The sequence below is a fragment of the Meira miltonrushii genome, assembly GCF_003144205.1.
Source record: "Meira miltonrushii strain MCA 3882 unplaced genomic scaffold FA14scaffold_1, whole genome shotgun sequence".
Lineage (NCBI taxonomy): Eukaryota > Fungi > Basidiomycota > Exobasidiomycetes > Exobasidiales > Brachybasidiaceae > Meira > Meira miltonrushii.
Window position 1 is genome coordinate 2,102,091 of NW_020289943.1, and position 17,506 is coordinate 2,119,596.

Genomic DNA, 17,506 nt, shown 5'->3' on the forward strand with positions numbered 1-17,506 from the left:
TATGATTGATTAATTTTGATTGGATGAAATTAGTCAATTTACACAGCTTCCATGCCGTCATTCTCTTTTTTGAGTCTTTGCTGTAAAGGAAATGGCTGTGATGACTATTTTCGTACGGATAATTAATTTCGGCCAATTCCGACCGTTGTCAGTCAAGAAGTACGAATATGTAAAGCATCTGATAATCATTCATTTCGGTCTTTTTGCACGATCGTTACGAGTGAATTGTGGGGTGTTTCCCCAGATCGAGGAACTGTAACTGAGTTGGATGGGTGGGTAGAATTGCAGTAAGGATGCATTTCATACAAACAAACAAGTCAGTCAAATTGCACGAAACCTAATATTTCTCACGGCGCCGTGGGAATTTGACGGGCCGGAAATGAAATGATGATGCATGAACCGAAATGAGAGCGAGAGCAATTTCAGTGACTCTGAACGAGTTTATGGTACGTGATCACGTATGGAATAATATATAAGTTCATTCCAACAGGATTTGATATCAAGATGAAGACAAACTACAACCCAAATGTCGCTAGCAAAGAAGACAATCTTATTGCCCCTGGGTGAAGAACGTACAAAGCCATTTTGGCTGAGCGAACGCGAAGAAAGCATCGCAAAACTACAAACATGTACAACAGTTCCTTATTCGGTGGACATTTGTGTGATCGGATCAGGTCTTTCAGGTGCAATGGTGGTCCATCGATTGACAAAACAAATAGAAAATATGTCAAAAAGTGCAAAAAAGCCAACGATTCTTTTATTAGATGCACAAAACTTATGTGAAGGTGCGACCGCACGTAACGGTGGACATTGCAAGCCATTGAATTACCTTGGCTTTCGTGCAGATGCAAAACGATTAGGAGCAAAAGCAGTAAATGAACTTTATTCTTTTGAATCTTCACAAATTCATAATTATGTCGATTTAATTCGATCGGAAGACATTGATTGTGATTTACATGTCACCCGTGCGGTCGATGTCTTCTTCGATAAAGAGGCGGCAAAAGAAGCAAAGATGGACTTTGATAAACGTAAACGACTATTCCCGCAAAGTGTAAAGAATGATGACGTCCATGAAATTAAAGATAAAAACGTTTTGAACAAAATGGCAGGCACGATTGGAGGTCAATGGGGATGTCATTATTTAGCAGGTCATCTTTGGCCATACAAATTAGCAACTGCATTGATCCTTAAATCTATCAAACGTGCAAATGGAAATTTTAACGTGATGACAAACAAACCTGTCATTCAAATCAAACAAAAGCCTAATATTTCACATCAAATCTTCTTGGAATCAGGTTCATTCCATGCACAGATTGTAATCGTTTGTACGAATGCTTGGACTTCGGGTATCTTACCGCAGTTTAAGGATAAGATCGTTCCTGTAAAAGGTACCGTGGCCGCCATCAATCTCTCAAAGAACCATCAAATTGGCTCAGAAGCACATGGAGGTGAAGGAAAAATGCATCTTACTTATGGCTTACGTGTCGATCAGATGGACTATATGATCGTTCGTCAAGGACGCGGTAGAGTTCCAGGCGTTGGCGATCAAAGTGTGATCTTGGGAGGTGGTCGTTCGGTATATGCGAATGAAGTTGAGAAATGGTACAATAATAACGATGATTCCACTCTTTTACCAAACACAAAGTCATACTTTTCCTCTTTCATGCCCCAATTTTTCAAGAATTGGAAGGAAGGCAGTCCTGAAGGACAACAATCGGGTAAGCTGCAATCTATTTGGACGGGCATATTGGGTTATTCTCATGATCTTTTGCCATACGTGGGCAGGGTAGATCAAGGCATTTATGTCTCTGCAGGTTTTACCGGTCATGGAATGCCGCGTATTCCTGCTTGTTCTTTTGCTATCGCCGATATGGCCTTGTCAGAGCTATTGAGTGACAACAAACAACCAAGCAAAGAAGCTCAAGCATCTTTTGAAAAAGAAGTCCCTAAACCTTATCATTACTCCAAAACCCGTTTGGCAAATCCAGACAACCTTATCAAGTCATTTTTGATGCCAAAGGTGAAATCTCGCTTGTGATGGGTAGTTACTTTATATGATACACTCCCTAGACCATAATCATCTATGCAGTATAGTTCAATCAGGAATGAGATTGTTTGAGACCAGATAATATACAATTGTTATGATTTCGCCTACGTTTACCCTAGGAAATTGTACACGAAAAAGTGTAGCACAATCGAGCCAAAGACGAAATCTGCAAATGCTCTGCAAAGCGGGGAGGTGAGCATCGTGTCAATAATCATCAGTCGAACACAAATACGGTATACAGGACAATACGTACCTCTCTGGTGTCATTCCGTTGAAATCTTTAGTGTTAGCTTTGTTTGCTTGTATACGCAATGATGCAGCCAAGACGAATTGACCGACTGTTGCGGAGAATCTGAAGAAGGAATGCAGTGTTAGAGGGAGAGCATGATGTGAGCAAGGTGCTGTTATAAGTTGTTCCCTTCAAAATAATTACCCTGCCAAGAAGCTATTGAAAGGATAATCGGTGATTACAATACAATAAACGAATTGAATAACCCCCAAGACAACCAAGAATGCGCAAAATGCATCGATGAGTTTTAATCGAGCAGGTGTATTATCACCGTATGATTTGAAAAGTGTTTGTAATGCACCAGCAGCAGAGTTGGAAGAGTTACTTGAGGTAGGCGCACTGGATGAGGTAGATGCTCTTGGAACGGATGCTGGTATTTTTGATCCGGTTGAGCTTGTGGATTTCTTTCCTTTGTTCATTTTGATGAGAATCTATTTTGAGATTAGAGATGGTGACAATCAAGAAGGAAGACAGCGAGCGATCGACAGGAAGAATAGCGTCTGTGCATTTTAAGCAGCATTCTCTCGGCAGCGTATGCATATGCAATGCTGTAACCACGCTAGAATATTGCTCTACTCTGTTAATCTCCCGCGCTCCTTTAAAAGCTAACATTCACGTGCAACAGACAAATCCGAAAAAATCAACGGAAGAAGGGGATGAGCGTAATCAAGAATGAGAAGAAAGGTTGGCATTTGCTTATTGCACCGCCATCACTACGATTCAAACTACTAGACAATGTCAGCTCTATCGCCTGCTCAAAGGCAACAAGCCATTGGGTTATACAAACGTATTCTTCGAACAGCTCGTCAAACATTTGCCGGAGATTTGGCAACTGCATCAGCATGGCGTAAAATGGTACGAAATGAATTCGTTGAATCAAAATCTGAAACAGATTCTGAAAAGATTGATCAAAGTTTCACAAAATGGGAAGATGTGATTAAGGTACTACAACAAAATGTCGTTCAAGGAGAATTGAACGATAAAAAATCCGCTTTTCAACTTAAATTTCGACCTGAAACAGAATTAGGATCGAATGAGAGCATCAAAGCTTCCAGAGAGAAACAAATGGAAGAGTTACGAGCAAACAAAGGAAAGCTAGCTTGCGGAGGCGGAGGCGGAAGTGGAAGATCGTTCTCTTCATGGGCCGCTGCTTCTACTTCATCAACATCTCCGATCGCATCCTCTTCCAGAGCATTTTCTACAAGTGCAATTCTAGCTGCAAAAAATATCGAAAAGTCCAAAGACTCCAAACCATCTGAAGAATTATGGGCTAATAGCACAATTCCAAGACCAGTACCTCATTTTGGAACATTGACAGTATTGTCTGACGGTTCAACCATTCAATTGCATACAACATCACCTCGTGGAGTTACTCGTCTAACGCGTGATCCAACAAATCATCCTTTATGGAATCCCAAATCCGATGCTCGTGGTGCGGGTGACGAAGATGAAAGTGGAAGGATGGCACGATTCCGTAGAAAATTCGGTGGAGCGGAGGAATCAGCAGCTACAGAGGCTACAACAACATCGTCACCTCAAAAAGCAGCATCTCCTTCACGAGGTGGATTCAGCGAAGATGACTTTGAATGGATGAGTGTTGGAGGTCGTGAAGCAAAAGGCAAGGCACAACAACCTGCCAAGAAAGGTGCTGTCGGTAAGGGCAAAGGAAAGAAGTAATGCCAAATGCTCAATCTACTATAAAGTGATGATCTCAGTATAATATTATTCATTTGAAGATCCCTACTGTTCTTACATGTGCCCGCTGGGCTTGTACGTCTTGTTGACGGCAAAGCGTCTTATGGTGCATCTTGACTCATCGTTTGTGATTCGACAGCACCTCGTTTACCGCGATCCAAAGAGTCCAAGAGTTTCATGTCTTCATCTGAAAGTGTGAACTCCAAACTTTGAGCGTTTTCCAATTGGCGTTTCTCGTTGCTAGATTTGGGTAAAGGAATGATACCATGTTGAATCAACCAACGTAACATGATCTGAGCTTCAGATTTATCATTTCGTTTTGCCACATCTACCAAAGTTTTATCACCATAATACCGTCCACGTGCAAGTGGACAATAAGCTTGAACTACGATTCCATGTTTCTCTGATGCTTTACGAACTTCTTTTTGTGCAAAGAAAGGATGACATTCGATTTGATTAACTACCGGTTTGATCGCTTTTCCCACTTCTGATGACATTAATTCTTCGATATGATGAGCACCGAAATTACTGATTCCTAAAGAACGAATTTGACCGCTCTTTACGAATTCTGACAACGTTTTCCAAGTATTCAATCGGTATTCCTTTCCACCGTCAGGTGCATGCAAAAGTACTAAATCCCAATAATCCAAACCTGATTTACTCAAAGAATCCTGATAAGCTGATTTACTACGTTCTCCACCACCCATATCATTTGTGAAGAGCTTAGTCGTTGCATAAATATCTTTACGTTCTATTGAAGTTTGTTTGATCGTATCACGTATTGCACGTCCAACTTGTTCTTCATTTCTGTAATAACGTGCTGTATCAACACTTCTATATCCTACTTTTTCGAATGCATGCCTTAAAGCCGTATAACATTCATTTCCACGCATATCCCATGCACCAATTCCGAATCTAGGTTGACTTGTACCATCTTGTAATTTGATAGAAGATGTTAGGTTTAATTTCTCGTTGGGAGAAGGTGCAAAAGGTGAAGCAGATGACATTGTGCGAATGGAGTTTGTGTTCTTGAGATTGTTTGATAATATCGTGGGCAATTTTACACGCAAAGGCATCAGAAGCAAGATTGCAGTAATGATAGAAACGATGAATGATGTTCTTATTGATAACATCAAAGAGTTGATTGAGTGAAGGGAGTAAGATTGACTTTATGAACCCTCCAGGTGGAGGCAATAAGCACCCTCGTATCGCCCGCACCTCTTAGATCTCATTCGTTTAGCGTGGCGCATCTACCTCCTCTCAGTGCATTCTTCAGCATGTACCCACATGACGGTCAGACATCATCAGCCACAGTTCAGTTAAGATATGCTATTGAAAACAGAGTATATACGTAGAAAAGAGAGAAGGTATGATATCATCGTATGAATAATTTACTTGCGGTACCATAGTGTCATCTTGCGTCCTCTTCTCATCTTTCTCATCAAACAGAGCATTCCGTGTAGAAGTGCTTCTGCTGTGGGTGGGCAACCGGGAACGTATAAATCAACTGGAACAATTCTATCACAACCACGAACGACGCTGTAAGAATAATGATAATAACCACCACCGTTTGCACATGAACCCATTGAAATCACCCAACGAGGTTCGGGCATTTGATCGTACACTTTTCTCAAAGCTGGAGCCATCTTGTTTGTCAATGTTCCGGCAACGATCATCACATCACTTTGGCGAGGAGAAGCACGGAAAACGATACCTAAACGATCTTGATCGTATCTTGCAGTGGCTACGTGCATCATTTCAACTGCACAACAAGCCAAACCGAAAGTCATTGGCCACATTGAACCTTGACGAGCCCAGTTAACGACTTTGTCAAGAGTAGTTGTGACGTATTCAACGTTATTTCTTGGCTTTTCGAGACTTAATTGATTGCTATCTCTGTTTGCGACTGTTTGGAATTGATCGACATCTTGTGTTGGTGCTGCTTGTTGAGATTTTGAAGTGCTTGAGATTGATCGTATCTGGTTTTGAAGGGAGGTCGAAGCACGGCTTGTACTTGCCACAGCTGAAAATGAGCGTGGAATGGCGGCCAATTGAGCGTTTGAACGCAATAGAGGCGCAAATGCCACTCTTGAAGGATTCATGATGACTGTTTGATTTCCGGTTGGTGGGAATGATGTAGGAAGTTAGCTGTCCTGGTGGTAGAGTAGCATTTGTTAGTGCGCCGCGTTAAGGCTTTGTTACGCCTTCTCTGTTTGTCATGAGCCAATCAAAGTTGATTTGCTGACGAGAGATTCGCGTGTAAGCATTTCACCACTGTTAAGATGGCGCAACAAACAATAACAAAGCACGTGCACGCGATTTTATTTAATCAAGAAGAAGGCACACTAAGGAAAACCACTCCCAGTCACCATCATCATACACACAAAATGATCGCCCGACAATGCCTTCGGCAAGGGCCTATACTGGCAAGGGCTGCAATCAGACGACGCAATCCATACCTATCTCTAATCGCCAATAGAAGTTTTCATTCTTCTCGACCGAATGAGATCATGGACGCTCTACGAAGTACGTTCACAAATATCAAAGATCGTGGTTTAAAAGCACTAGGAAGAAAGACATCAGAAGATAAAGCATACGAAGAAATGGTCGAACAAACACAACCTGTAGAAAAGACTTCTTTGGCAAGACTATATCGAAAAAGATGGGGAGCTCCACAACGTATCGTTGATCCAATCACAGGAGAAGTTTCAGAACGTATAACCGAACATAAATATAGCACAGCAAATTTCAGAATATCACCACGAAAGCTACAACTTCTAGCCGATCAAATCGGATCAGGAAAACCATTGGATTATGCAATCTTGCAAATGCAATTTTCTGAAAAACGTGCTGCAAGTCGTGTGAAAAGTACACTTGCAGTAGCACGAGATCATGCGATCGCAAAAGGTCTTGATCCCGCTCGTTTAGTCGTTGCAGAAGCATGGGTTGGAAAAGGAAAAACACATAAACGTGTAGAAATCAAAGGTCGTGGAAGGACAGGTGTTCAAACAAGATTTGAAGCAAAATTGAGCTTTGTCTTGCGTGAAGGTAAAACTCATCAACAAAAATTTGCCGAAAAATTGCAAAAGGAAAAACGAATCACTCGATCGATCGGTACAGGCGGTGTTGTTAGAGTTAATCGACCTATCATTAATACACATCAAAGACCAGGATGGCACTGGTGATCAGTAAAGCTACCCCTTTCCATTGTACTCTAGTATGTGAATAAAATTCTCAATCTCTACAATTTGTGACAGCTTATCATATCAAATCACTGCCTTTGCATTTATTCTTTGGTATTGCACTTCAGAGTCATTACAAGGTATTTGTTGTTATCTAAGTAATGACGGTAGGCTTATCACGACCGGTATGCTTTTGCAATTCAGAAATCTTGAGTGCTTGTTCGATAAGAGGTTTCAAGCCTTGTTGAGCGTCTGCGTTGAATTCAGCTGCATCATTCGAGTACTTCTCAACGTACAAGCGAATCGTTGCGCCTGCACTTCCAGTACCTGAAAGACGGAAGATGATTCGGCTACCATCAACGAACTTGATGTACAATCCTTGATTCTTGCTTACGCTGCCATCGATTGGGTCAGTGTAAGAGAAATCTCCTGCTTCTGCAACTTCGAATTCGCCCAATTTTGTACCTTTGAAGGATGAAGAGGTGAATTGTTTACTCAAATTATCCATCAATTCTTTTGCACCGGCAGAATCAACCTCTTCGTAATCATAACGTGAGAAGAAGTTTCGTCCGTATTGCTTGTAGTGAGCTTGTAAAACATCATTGACACTCGTGCCTGCTTTTTCTTTGTTTGCAGCAGCCAAGATGCTCAACCAAGCGACAACAGCCCAAAGACCATCCTTTTCACGAATATGGTCAGATCCCGTTCCGAAGGACTCTTCACCACAGATCGAAAGACGGCCAGCATCCATCAAGTTACCAAAGAATTTCCATCCCGTTGGCACTTCAAAGCATTCGAATCCTTTCTTCTTGGCAACACGGTCAATTGCTCCACTGGTTGGCATACTACGTGCGAGACCTTTAACGCCAGATTTGAAGTAAGGGATCGCACGATCTGCCCAATCAGCAATGATGGCGACACTATCGCTTGGATTGACGAATGCGCCTTTACCGATGATCATGTTACGATCACCATCACCGTCAGAAGCGGCACCGAATGAGATGTTCTTCGATTCAACTGCATCAACCAAGGATTTAGCATAGGTCAAGTTAGGATCAGGGTGACCTCCACCAAAGTCTTCGCTGGGAACACAGTTTTGAATGGAAGATTCTGGCAATCCGAATTCTTCGACGAACAGTGCACGTCCATAAGGTCCTGTGACACCGTGCAAGGCATCGAACAGTACAGTGAATTGACCTTGTTGCAAGAAAGATTTAATCAAACCAAAGTCAAAGATTTTGCCGAGGTATTGAACGTAATCCTTGACAGGATCAATGACTTGAATTTGCAAAGATCCACCGAAAGTGTAACTTCCTGGCTTGGATAGATCGACATCCTCACCTTCGACTACGTAGTATTCTTTGATTGACTTTGTGACTTCGAAGATCTTGTTTGTCACACCTTCTGGAGCGGGTCCACCATTCTCCATATTGTACTTGATACCGAAATCGGCATCAGGACCTCCAGGGTTGTGAGAAGCGGTCAACAAGATACCACCTGTAGCCTTGTAAGAGCGAATGACATGACTAGCAGCAGGAGTGGATAAAATACCATTTGCACCGATGATCAATTTTGAAACGCCATTACCTGCGCACAAACGGATGATAGATTGAATAGCCGGAATACTGAAATAACGACCATCTCCTCCGACAACGAGGGTAGAGCCTTTTACTCCTGGAGAAGGAATAGAAGACAAGATTGCTTGTACGAAGTTTTCTGTATAATGTGGTTGGGAGAAAACCTTTACACGTTTACGTAAACCTGAAGTACCAGGCTTTTGACCTTCGAAAGGTGTTGTTGAGATTGTTTTGATCTGAGCAGACATGATTGATCGACTCAAAGTGGGTGGATAAGAATGTAGGTGATGGTAGAAATAGAGTAAGTAATCATAGCTTGATTCTGTAAAGGTGGGGGGTTCGTTCGCATAATGAGCACAGACGCATTAGCCAAGTAATGTCAATGTTTGTTGCTAAGACACTGCTTTTATGCCTGCAAATGGCGAGAAGAACGGGAAGTGGCAAGCAAACAAGCAAACAGCGTTTATTCGCACGCGCCAACTAAAAGGAAGAATTGCACAAAAGAGACGCGGGAGAGAATGGATTGAGAAAGATTGTATGCGTCCTAACCATCATTGCTATCACTTCAAACACGCTGGTTCGTGTTCACGACAAGATGAATGCTCCATCTCCTTCCTCCTCGATGGTACAGTTGGAACACTGGTCTAATGTGCTAGCACCTTTGAACGAAGTGGAAAGGGCAAGCGTGAATGCATTGGCAGACTATATTGGATCAAATAATCGACCAAACCAACTATTATCTTCAAAGCAAAATGCTAAGCAGAACGTCGAAAATGGCATTCAGCTCGAATCCCACTCTGTACCATCCCAGCTAGCAACAACATCACAGTCAGCAGAGATCGATGAGGCAGGAAGTGAAGACAGAACACAGTCGATACCATCACTACCTACAGCACCACTCATAGATGCACCCTCATACCTTTCCTGGTATGCCAAACAGCAAGCTTTTATCGCTTCTTCCACACAATCAGGGCACTCTAGAGCGCTACAAGAGATATCTCGGACAGCAGATGAAGCAGACACACTGTTAGACCATCTTGAGGCAGCAAGGGTGCATATTGCTGAATTACGGGCAGGTGCACAAATGGTAGAAGAAGGCACAGAAGGATTACGAGAAGATGCTGAATCGATGGTAGAACGAATTGATCATTTAGCAAACGTTGCAGATGCACTATCAATTCGATTAACCTATTTTGCAATCTTGCCTTCTGCCACTTCTTTCCTTTCTTCGCCTTCGCTTGAACTTGTCAAAACGGGTGAATTTATGTTGACATTAGATCGTCTTGATGTCGCTTTGGCATTCATAGGGGCTCATCCGCACTACAAAGATGCGCCTCTGTATAAGATGCGGTTTGAGCATTGCATCGTTCGTGCAGGTACCCTGATAAGGATGTTCGTTGTTGGTCGCCTCAAGGAGTTGAACAATGAAATCTCTCAAAAGTTGAAAGAATGGGAAAAGTCAAAAACAGAATCAAGCGGTAAAGGTAAAGAGAAGGAGTTCGATCCAGATCATCATGTGATGATGAATTTCGCGGATCCAAGTATATATGCATTATTGTTCGAACGGTATGAAAAGGAAAGCGCAGAATTGCAGCCTATTTTGCATGAATTGGAGAAACGTGCTTCTCTAAAAGCGCCGCCAGCAACGACTGATATCGAAAAAGTGGACAGTACGATTAGTAAAGGTAAGCAATCAGCTAAGGGTGTAAATGAGAAAGGGGACAATGATACATCCAACGTCAACGAAGAGGAAAGATCAGAGGTATTCCGTGCGCCAGAATTCTCTGCTTTGCTTGAAGAATGTAGGGCCGCTTACTTTGATGGTAGGCGGGCATTGTTGAGCAGTATGATTGCGAATTGTATTGCACGTATCGAGGTAATGGCTCTCCATCCCTCAAATCAAGGTGAAGAAACAGCCGGACAAGCGGCAACATCTTCCAACGCAACGACCAGATTAGTTGAGCGAGGAATGTCATTCTTGACTGCAATCAATCAAGCTGAAGCTTCATTATATGCACAATTTTTTGCAATTGATGACAATCATCTTTCACAGCTTAAAGAAGCACCGAACATGGACAATTCATTTTCGAATGAGGCTGACAGTGCTTCGGTCAAAGCATTACACTCTCACTTACGTACACTTTCAGCACCACTTGATGATCGAATCAAGCCAAGGATGGCAAACGAAGGAGGATTAGCAGGTTTACCTGCAGCCACATTACGATCTATAGAGGCTTGGCGAGATTACTTTGTTGGCTTTTTGGGTTGATTTGAATGAAATCTTGTGATAAGGTTTAATTTTGTGCGTAGCGTGACTTGCGTGATATGAAGGTGTTTAGCGCCGGCGGAATAAAAATGATAAAGTCTTAAATTTATACTTGAACACGATCCAAACGACTCTTGTTTTCAAACACCATCAGAAGGATGGCTGAAGAACAAAATGCCGGTCCAAGCAGATCGAATGAGCAGATAGCAAGAGCACAAGAAGTGCTTGTTAGGGAAGATGACAAAATCTTGCAAGGCAACAGCGCCTCCACAAACAATCAGGTGAAGGATAGCAGATCGAACGGAAAGATGAGTGGGAAAGAATTTCAGAAGAAGCATATCCGCATCGCACCTTATGAAGGAGAAACACAAATGCAAGCAATCATGGGATTGATCGATGGAGAATTGAGCGAACCCTATACAGTTTACACATATCGATACTTTCTCAATCAATGGCCGGAATTATGCTTCTTGGCGCACTACTCACCTGATCCTTACCCGGAAGAAGGGAAGATACCCAACCCTGCTCAAGAGACCAACGAGACACCGATCGGCGTTGTCATTGGAAAGCTTGACAAACATCTCAAAGGGAACAGATTTATGCGAGGCTATATAGGCATGGTCAGTATCCGATCCGATTTTCGCGGAAAAGGAATTGCAACAACACTTTTACAAACATTGTTACGTAAAATGGTACAACAAGGTGCACAAGAGATTGTTTTAGAGACAGAAATTGACAATAAAGCAAGTTTACAACTTTATGAAAAGTTAGGATTTTTACGTGAAAAAAGACTTTTTAACTTTTATTTGAACGGGAAAGATTGTTTTAGACTTATTGCTGAGATTCCAAAATCTCTTTGGAACATTCCACCGCTACCACTCACACCACCGCCTTCGTTTGCGCCACCTTCAGCCGCAATGCTTCAATCACAAAATGATGCTTTACCTGCCAATGCGTTTGCTGATATGCGAATCACTCCGCCACAACTTCCACCACCTACTTCCTCGACTTTCTTGCAAAGAGGTTTCCTTCAATCCGATATCCTTTGATCATTCAATATTGTACTATCATCATGTAACATATCAATCTTTTATACCAATCTCACCAATACGTACTTGTCATCATGATTTGCATACAATCGCCATAGCACAGCAGATAAGAATGTTTTACGCAATTGTGGTGTATCCCCGCTTGCATTTGTCAATGCCGGCTCAATTACAGATGAGTTTGAGAAAGGGGTGGTTAAAAATGTGCAGATCGAAAAGGAAGAGAAAATTTAAACAAACAACCTCCAACAACAAAAAGAAATGTTTTATTCAGCAAAAAAGTGCATCTTCATCACCACGCTTTTGGCCAAATTCCTCTTGCCCTATCGTATTTCTGCATGCTTTTCAATCAATTTTGTTTTCCTTCCATTCAAATAAGATAAAGAGAGAAAAATAAGAGATACATTGAGTGATAACGATCACAGGATAGAAAAAAGAGACAATTTGATGTTTATTGAAATCCATAAAGAGATTGATATTGGAACATTAAAACTTGAAAAAAAGAAACACACACACCGAGTGACACGAGAAAGAAGAAAGAAACATATAACCCCCCACATACATCCAAATCCGGCTTTTAATCACGACCACCTACTTTGAACCTTTTAATTATTCGTTACAATTTGTTGTCGTTATCATAAAATCCAATCAATAGCTCTTTGCTAGACATTGATACCCTTTTTGCTCCGCTCCCCCGTTTAATGAGCATTAAAGTGTCCCATCAACAAACGTTCGCCCATCGGACTTGGCCTTCTACGTTGATTTGGGCTACTTGCGCTATTTTGACGACCACGGGTTTGCGGTACAGTTTTGAAATAATCATTCTCTCGTGAAGGAGAAGTGTTAGAATTGCTCGAAACAGGTGCAACGGTTGCTTCTGTTTTGCCAGTCGTAGCCGGGGTGGATATGGTTGGAGGAGATTTAATCGGTTGACCGCCTCCAATGCTGAATTTACGTAATAGTCCACCCATCGGTCCAGCTCCAGCGGTATCCTGTGCAGGAGGAGCACTTGCTGGAATAGAATTATCATTATTGTATGTTGGCATAGTTACCCCTGCTGAACCGACGGTTGAAGTACGCTCGCGCAAGCTCTGTAATCCACTCCAACGATTTCCCGCGGCAGTAGCGAAACTCCAACTGTCTCTGCGAGATTTCATTCTTTCATAAGATGATCCTAACGGGATAGAAGACGCTCTTCCTAATGGCATTGAAGTTACATTCTCCACTTTTGGCGTTGTAGGTTCATCACGTAAATCTGCACTGCTTAAAGAACTTGCATTGGAAGCAGAGCCAAAGCTTGCCGCTCTGAAATGGCTAGGATGTCTTGCGTCAGGAAATTGATCACGCTGAGGTGCAACTTGAGATGAAACTGGTCCTTGTCCAGTTTGTGAGGATCCATTAGCAGCCGTTCCATTTAATGGTCCAGTTGGCGAACGTACACGTTGACTGTTTCCACTTGCAAATCCAGCCGAATACCACGTTGTAGTTGTTGGACTTGTAGAGGAAGAATTTGGACCTGGCATTGAGAAAGCCGAACGTCCTGCTTGTGTGTAGATGGGTGATACCATTGATCTTGGTGAAGTGCCAGTGGGAGAACGTGATAAAGGGACATTACTTTCTTCTGTTACACTTTTGCCTTGATGATGAGAAGATGTTTCATGATGAGGGATAGCAGTTGGTGCGGCCATGATTGCGAGAAGGTAAAGCCAAACCTTTGTGATTCGTTGATTGTTTGTTTAGTCTTGACAAAAGAGAATGAATGGATGGATGGATGGTGATGAGAAAAGAAAGGGAACAGGCATGCCAGACAGGAGAGCCGGCTTAAAGAATTGCGAATGAATGAAAGTGTGTATGTATGCTGCTGCTGCAGACAAAGTAAGAATCTGAGGGACGTGCATTTCTAATCAATAAAACAGACAAGGTGCCTTGGCTTTAGTGCTTCTTTCGGAGTTGAATTGCCTTTTTGTTGTAATGCATTAAAGGGCGCACACACACTAATCATCTGCCGAAGTGCTGTGCTTTTTCCTTTATATCTTGCATTTTAGTGGAGAGATTATTGACAGTTACCGTTCATATCCAAAGCAAAATATCACTATTAAAACTTTATTTCAAAAAGCCCTGGCCTAGCCTTTTCTGGAGGAGAGGGAATAAGCCAAGTTTAGGTCTTTTGCTCTCACTCCGCCGAAGGAATTCCTTTATATAGGGATACAGTGCTCGGGCCCCTTATAAACACGGCATGGCGCATCCGCTCTTTTTTTTGTGTTACCTCCCCCGTGCTTTTTCACTCATGCACGCACACACGTAAAGTGTGGGGTAAAGCTCAACTTGCAGAAAAGCACAAGCAAGAGGCTAAAATAGGGAATTGTGATGTTGTGACTGTACGCGACACTTGCTTTATGCCCCAGCCTTTGGAGCGCACAGCACTTTAGCCAGTTACAATACAACGTCATTTGGTTTCACTGTTCATGTGCTTTCGGCGAAATTCTGCCTTGGTTCTTGGTTACCCTTTTCAATGGCGAATGATTACTATCTCTTATCTGCCTCTATCATGATTGGAAGGAACATAGATTGATTAAAACGGGATAGCTTCCAGCCCGTGAGGAATCTTTATTACTGATCAGCCTTGGCTTGGTGGAGATTTGGAATTACCCCTCTCATAGGTCTGAGAATGATGCCTGTGATATATAACATCTTCACGAATCTGATCTTATCGAACCTTCTCTTGCACTTTTTCGAACATAAACACATGGAATTAATGGATCAGGAAAACAGCATGATGTACAACAACATTGTAAGGTAAGTTTCGTGGGAAAGTTAATAAGCAAAATATAAGCAAGTATGAGAAAGAAAAAGAAAAAGTAAACGATCAGCTATACGGAAACAAAGGTACAACAACAGAGCACAACAGTCATCGAAACTGAGAGTACAAAACTCGAGACAAAATTTGCATGATAAGAATCTGTAACAAGGGTTTAACTGTTCGAATATGATAATTTGGAGAAATTGTTTTCTTTTCCAAGAAATGTGACATTGCTAATGAGACTTGAACGCTCATTTTGGTAATCGATAACGAACGCGATCAGCAGCAACAAAGTATAATTGCATTTCAGGTTCTTTCTTTGGCTGTTCTTCTTCCTCTTCTTCACCTCCTCCGAATTGACCCGCAGCTTGTTTACCGACCTCTTTGGCAAAATTTCCACCTTCCAAAGAAGAAGGTAAAACTGTATAACCCAAAGGTCCACAATCGCAATCGGCACACAAGAGGTACTTCACTTTGACTTTTTTCACACTTCCATTCGTACCATCAACAACCGATGCTTCACTCGTTGCGCTTTGGAAACTTGCTCCCATAGCAGATGTTGCACTACTACTGCTCGAGCTCAAAATACCTGCACTCGTAGGTGAAAGTGATTTAGGTGATGACTTTTGGCCTTGACTTGCATTGGATGAATTCGTATTTCTACGTTCTTTCGTCTTATCAATCGTATCACGAATACCGCGGAACAAACTTCCCCTTTTGGCAGGTTTCTTGCGTTCTGTTCCTGCACTCGAAGAAGATCCGTACCCTCCAGCATTTGAATCTCCTTCCGAACCATTAGAAGAAATTGACTTGCTAGGCAAAGGTGGCAATCTCCATTCGGAATCACGCGAGAAACCAATGTTCTCGAATATCATTGGCGAATGAACGATCCAGAATGCATGTGCTGCCGTAGAGGTAACCGAAGAATCACGTTGATGTCCACCTAATGCACTTCGTACGCGATCCAAAGATGCAGGTGGCGGTGGAACAGGAGCAGAAGGTGGCGAAGGACTGTTTGGCAATGATAGATTGGCTTGCGTCAATGGTCCCATTTCCGCAATTTCCCAATCTGCATTTCCTCCTTTAATCAACAAACATGCACATTCTTCTCTTGGACAGTAAAGATCGGCCAAATTTGATTGATCTTCTCTGTTGACCAAACGTGCCTCTAATGCATAAAATGCATCTTCAACCGAAGTTTTCGAAGCTAAAGTTTGACCCATAATGGTAGAATAGGCAATACCAGGATTACGTGGTCCTTCGCGATTCTTGTTTGCTTGTTGTGTTCCCAAAGCTTCCATGATCTTAGCTGTTGAAAAGGCAGACGTATCACCAAAAGGTGAGACTCCACTCAATGCAGGCTCTGCGCTTGAAGAATCATTACTGACGCTTTCCTGCGGAGAACTAGACACTTTGACCTCTTTATCGGTATTCGACGGTAATGCAGAAGAATCGAGAACGGCAGGCGATAGAATTGTAGGCGAAGAGACAACAGCTGCGTCTGAACTACCAGCCGATTGTGGAATGACCAATGATGTTGGCTTTCCATCTCCGGTCGAAGTAGAAACAGCATGAGCTTGTAATCTACGTTCAAGCTCTTGTGTTGGCGTGGTAGAAACCTCATCTCCTACATCTGGCGATTCAGGATGCGTCGTAGCAGGGTTGGTCAGGAAGCCACTCAACGAAAGTGGACTGCGAACTTCATTCTTATCCGATGCACTACCGCCGCTATCTTCACCTTCTTCTTCATCGTGATCTTTTGGCGAAATATATCTGCGAAGTTCGAACCAGCCTCCACTGCCAGCATTGACATGACTAACGCCCAACTTCTTGAAAGCTGCCTTTTCAAATAGTGGAATAGTGTCCTCATGACACAAGGTTGCAACGCATTCATAGCCTTTCTTGCTTTCTCCTTCTTCCGCTCTTCTCATTCGGCGAATGTATTCCTCAATCAACTTCAACCCAAGACCTTTCTTGCGATATTCAGAGGCGACGCAAACAGACCACAGACAAACCAGCCATGAATGCTCATCGTCCGAATGATTTTTTATCGCCCTTGCCGTCAATGCTGAAGATGCTGTTCCGCACACAAACCCAATCATCTTTCTTGGTGGTGGCCCGCTCATACTCAACGGGCCAGACACTTTCGGCAAAGGTTGAGGTAAAAATGCACCCAAGAATAGATGAGGTGCTTCACGTTGACGGTAACGAAGAGTTTCCCAAGTTGCAGAATCATCTTGATCGTACGATTGTACTTCAAGTCTATATGCATGACCAACTTCGTTCGCACGTACAAGATCGAAATATAAACCTTGAGGTAAACGATGACCCAATCGTCCACCTGTTGATTGTGCATGAGATACGGAAGTATTGGTTGACGTTCGCTTGAGCTGATTTATAGATGGAATACGTTCATGCTTCTTGCTGCGTGGAGAATTGGTTCCAGATCGTCTTCCTTGTTTGGGAGCATCAGGATCGCTCGCATATCCATCAGCAACGGCTCTTAAACGAGGACTTAGCATTTCACTCGAAACAGTAGGCGAGGAAGGTGATGTTACTGGCCGTTTTTGCTTGTCACCAGTCACCTTTTCTGGAGTAGTTGCT

General features: G+C 42.6%; 10 protein-coding genes across 10 annotated transcripts; 4 read left to right on the forward strand and 6 right to left on the reverse strand.

Annotated features, from left to right (window-relative positions):
- Window positions 1-622: 622 nt before the first annotated feature.
- Window positions 623-1,882, forward strand: FA14DRAFT_110032 (FAD dependent oxidoreductase; the record flags this gene model as incomplete). The annotated part of the gene is made up of 1 exon (XM_025495903.1): window positions 623-1,882. A coding segment is annotated over one exon (1,260 nt), but the record flags the coding sequence as incomplete, so codon positions are not given.
- A 201-nt stretch (window positions 1,883-2,083) lies between these two features.
- FA14DRAFT_129847 (defender against death DAD protein) lies at window positions 2,084-2,790 on the reverse strand. The gene is made up of 3 exons (XM_025496900.1): window positions 2,481-2,790; window positions 2,301-2,399; window positions 2,084-2,224 (listed from the first exon to the last, which is right to left on the reverse strand). The coding sequence occupies exons 1-3, from the start codon at window positions 2,753-2,755 to the stop codon at window positions 2,158-2,160; spliced, it is 441 nt and encodes a 146-aa protein (XP_025357656.1). The 5' UTR covers window positions 2,756-2,790; the 3' UTR covers window positions 2,084-2,157.
- A 281-nt stretch (window positions 2,791-3,071) lies between these two features.
- Window positions 3,072-4,013, forward strand: FA14DRAFT_141519 (uncharacterized protein; the record flags this gene model as incomplete). The annotated part of the gene is made up of 2 exons (XM_025497138.1): window positions 3,072-3,456; window positions 3,529-4,013. The coding sequence occupies 2 exons, from the start codon at window positions 3,072-3,074 to the stop codon at window positions 4,011-4,013; spliced, it is 870 nt and encodes a 289-aa protein (XP_025357657.1).
- Window positions 4,014-4,132: 119 nt separating this feature from the next.
- On the reverse strand, window positions 4,133-5,038 carry FA14DRAFT_152752 (Aldo/keto reductase; the record flags this gene model as incomplete). The annotated part of the gene is made up of 1 exon (XM_025497554.1): window positions 4,133-5,038. One exon carries the CDS (start codon window positions 5,036-5,038, stop codon window positions 4,133-4,135), a length of 906 nt encoding a protein of 301 aa, XP_025357658.1.
- A 384-nt stretch (window positions 5,039-5,422) lies between these two features.
- Window positions 5,423-6,974, reverse strand: FA14DRAFT_163269 (NADH-quinone oxidoreductase; the record flags this gene model as incomplete). The annotated part of the gene is made up of 3 exons (XM_025499808.1): window positions 5,423-5,993; window positions 6,629-6,679; window positions 6,904-6,974. The coding sequence occupies 3 exons, from the start codon at window positions 6,972-6,974 to the stop codon at window positions 5,423-5,425; spliced, it is 693 nt and encodes a 230-aa protein (XP_025357659.1).
- Window positions 6,975-7,197: 223 nt separating this feature from the next.
- FA14DRAFT_159444 (Phosphoglucomutase, C-terminal domain-containing protein) lies at window positions 7,198-9,137 on the reverse strand. Its single transcript, XM_025498216.1, has one exon. The coding sequence runs from the start codon at window positions 8,640-8,642 to the stop codon at window positions 7,368-7,370; it is 1,275 nt and encodes a 424-aa protein (XP_025357660.1). The 5' UTR covers window positions 8,643-9,137; the 3' UTR covers window positions 7,198-7,367.
- Window positions 9,138-9,336: 199 nt separating this feature from the next.
- On the forward strand, window positions 9,337-11,075 carry FA14DRAFT_187469 (uncharacterized protein). Its single transcript, XM_025501601.1, has one exon. It carries the CDS (start codon window positions 9,386-9,388, stop codon window positions 11,057-11,059), a length of 1,674 nt encoding a protein of 557 aa, XP_025357661.1. The 5' UTR covers window positions 9,337-9,385; the 3' UTR covers window positions 11,060-11,075.
- Window positions 11,076-11,394: 319 nt separating this feature from the next.
- Window positions 11,395-11,952, forward strand: FA14DRAFT_108846 (acyl-CoA N-acyltransferase; the record flags this gene model as incomplete). The annotated part of the gene is made up of 1 exon (XM_025495853.1): window positions 11,395-11,952. A coding segment is annotated over one exon (558 nt), but the record flags the coding sequence as incomplete, so codon positions are not given.
- Window positions 11,953-12,453: 501 nt separating this feature from the next.
- Window positions 12,454-14,136, reverse strand: FA14DRAFT_187471 (uncharacterized protein). Its single transcript, XM_025501602.1, has one exon. The coding sequence runs from the start codon at window positions 13,788-13,790 to the stop codon at window positions 12,801-12,803; it is 990 nt and encodes a 329-aa protein (XP_025357663.1). The 5' UTR covers window positions 13,791-14,136; the 3' UTR covers window positions 12,454-12,800.
- Window positions 14,137-14,835: 699 nt separating this feature from the next.
- On the reverse strand, window positions 14,836-17,424 carry FA14DRAFT_141539 (Mss4-like protein; the record flags this gene model as incomplete). The annotated part of the gene is made up of 3 exons (XM_025497139.1): window positions 14,836-15,380; window positions 15,471-16,451; window positions 16,626-17,424. 3 exons carry the CDS (start codon window positions 17,422-17,424, stop codon window positions 15,154-15,156), a joined length of 2,007 nt encoding a protein of 668 aa, XP_025357664.1. The 3' UTR covers window positions 14,836-15,153.
- Between the last annotated feature and the right edge of the window lie 82 nt (window positions 17,425-17,506).

Excerpts from the sequence above, each read along its gene's own strand:
- FA14DRAFT_187471 (XM_025501602.1), bottom strand. The coding sequence starts at position 13,790 with ATGGCCGCACCAACTGCTATCCCTCATCATGAAACATCTTCTCATCAT.
- FA14DRAFT_187469 (XM_025501601.1), top strand. The coding sequence starts at position 9,386 with ATGAATGCTCCATCTCCTTCCTCCTCGATGGTACAGTTGGAACACTGG.
- FA14DRAFT_159444 (XM_025498216.1), bottom strand. The coding sequence starts at position 8,642 with ATGGAGAATGGTGGACCCGCTCCAGAAGGTGTGACAAACAAGATCTTC.
- FA14DRAFT_129847 (XM_025496900.1), bottom strand. The coding sequence starts at position 2,755 with ATGAACAAAGGAAAGAAATCCACAAGCTCAACCGGATCAAAAATACCA. Across the intron at positions 2,400-2,480 it reads TTCAATAGCTTCTTGGCAGG|ATTCTCCGCAACAGTCGGTC; the intron begins GTAATTATTTTG and ends TTCCTTCTTCAG. Across the intron at positions 2,225-2,300 it reads AACGGAATGACACCAGAGAG|AGCATTTGCAGATTTCGTCT; the intron begins GTACGTATTGTC and ends CCCGCTTTGCAG.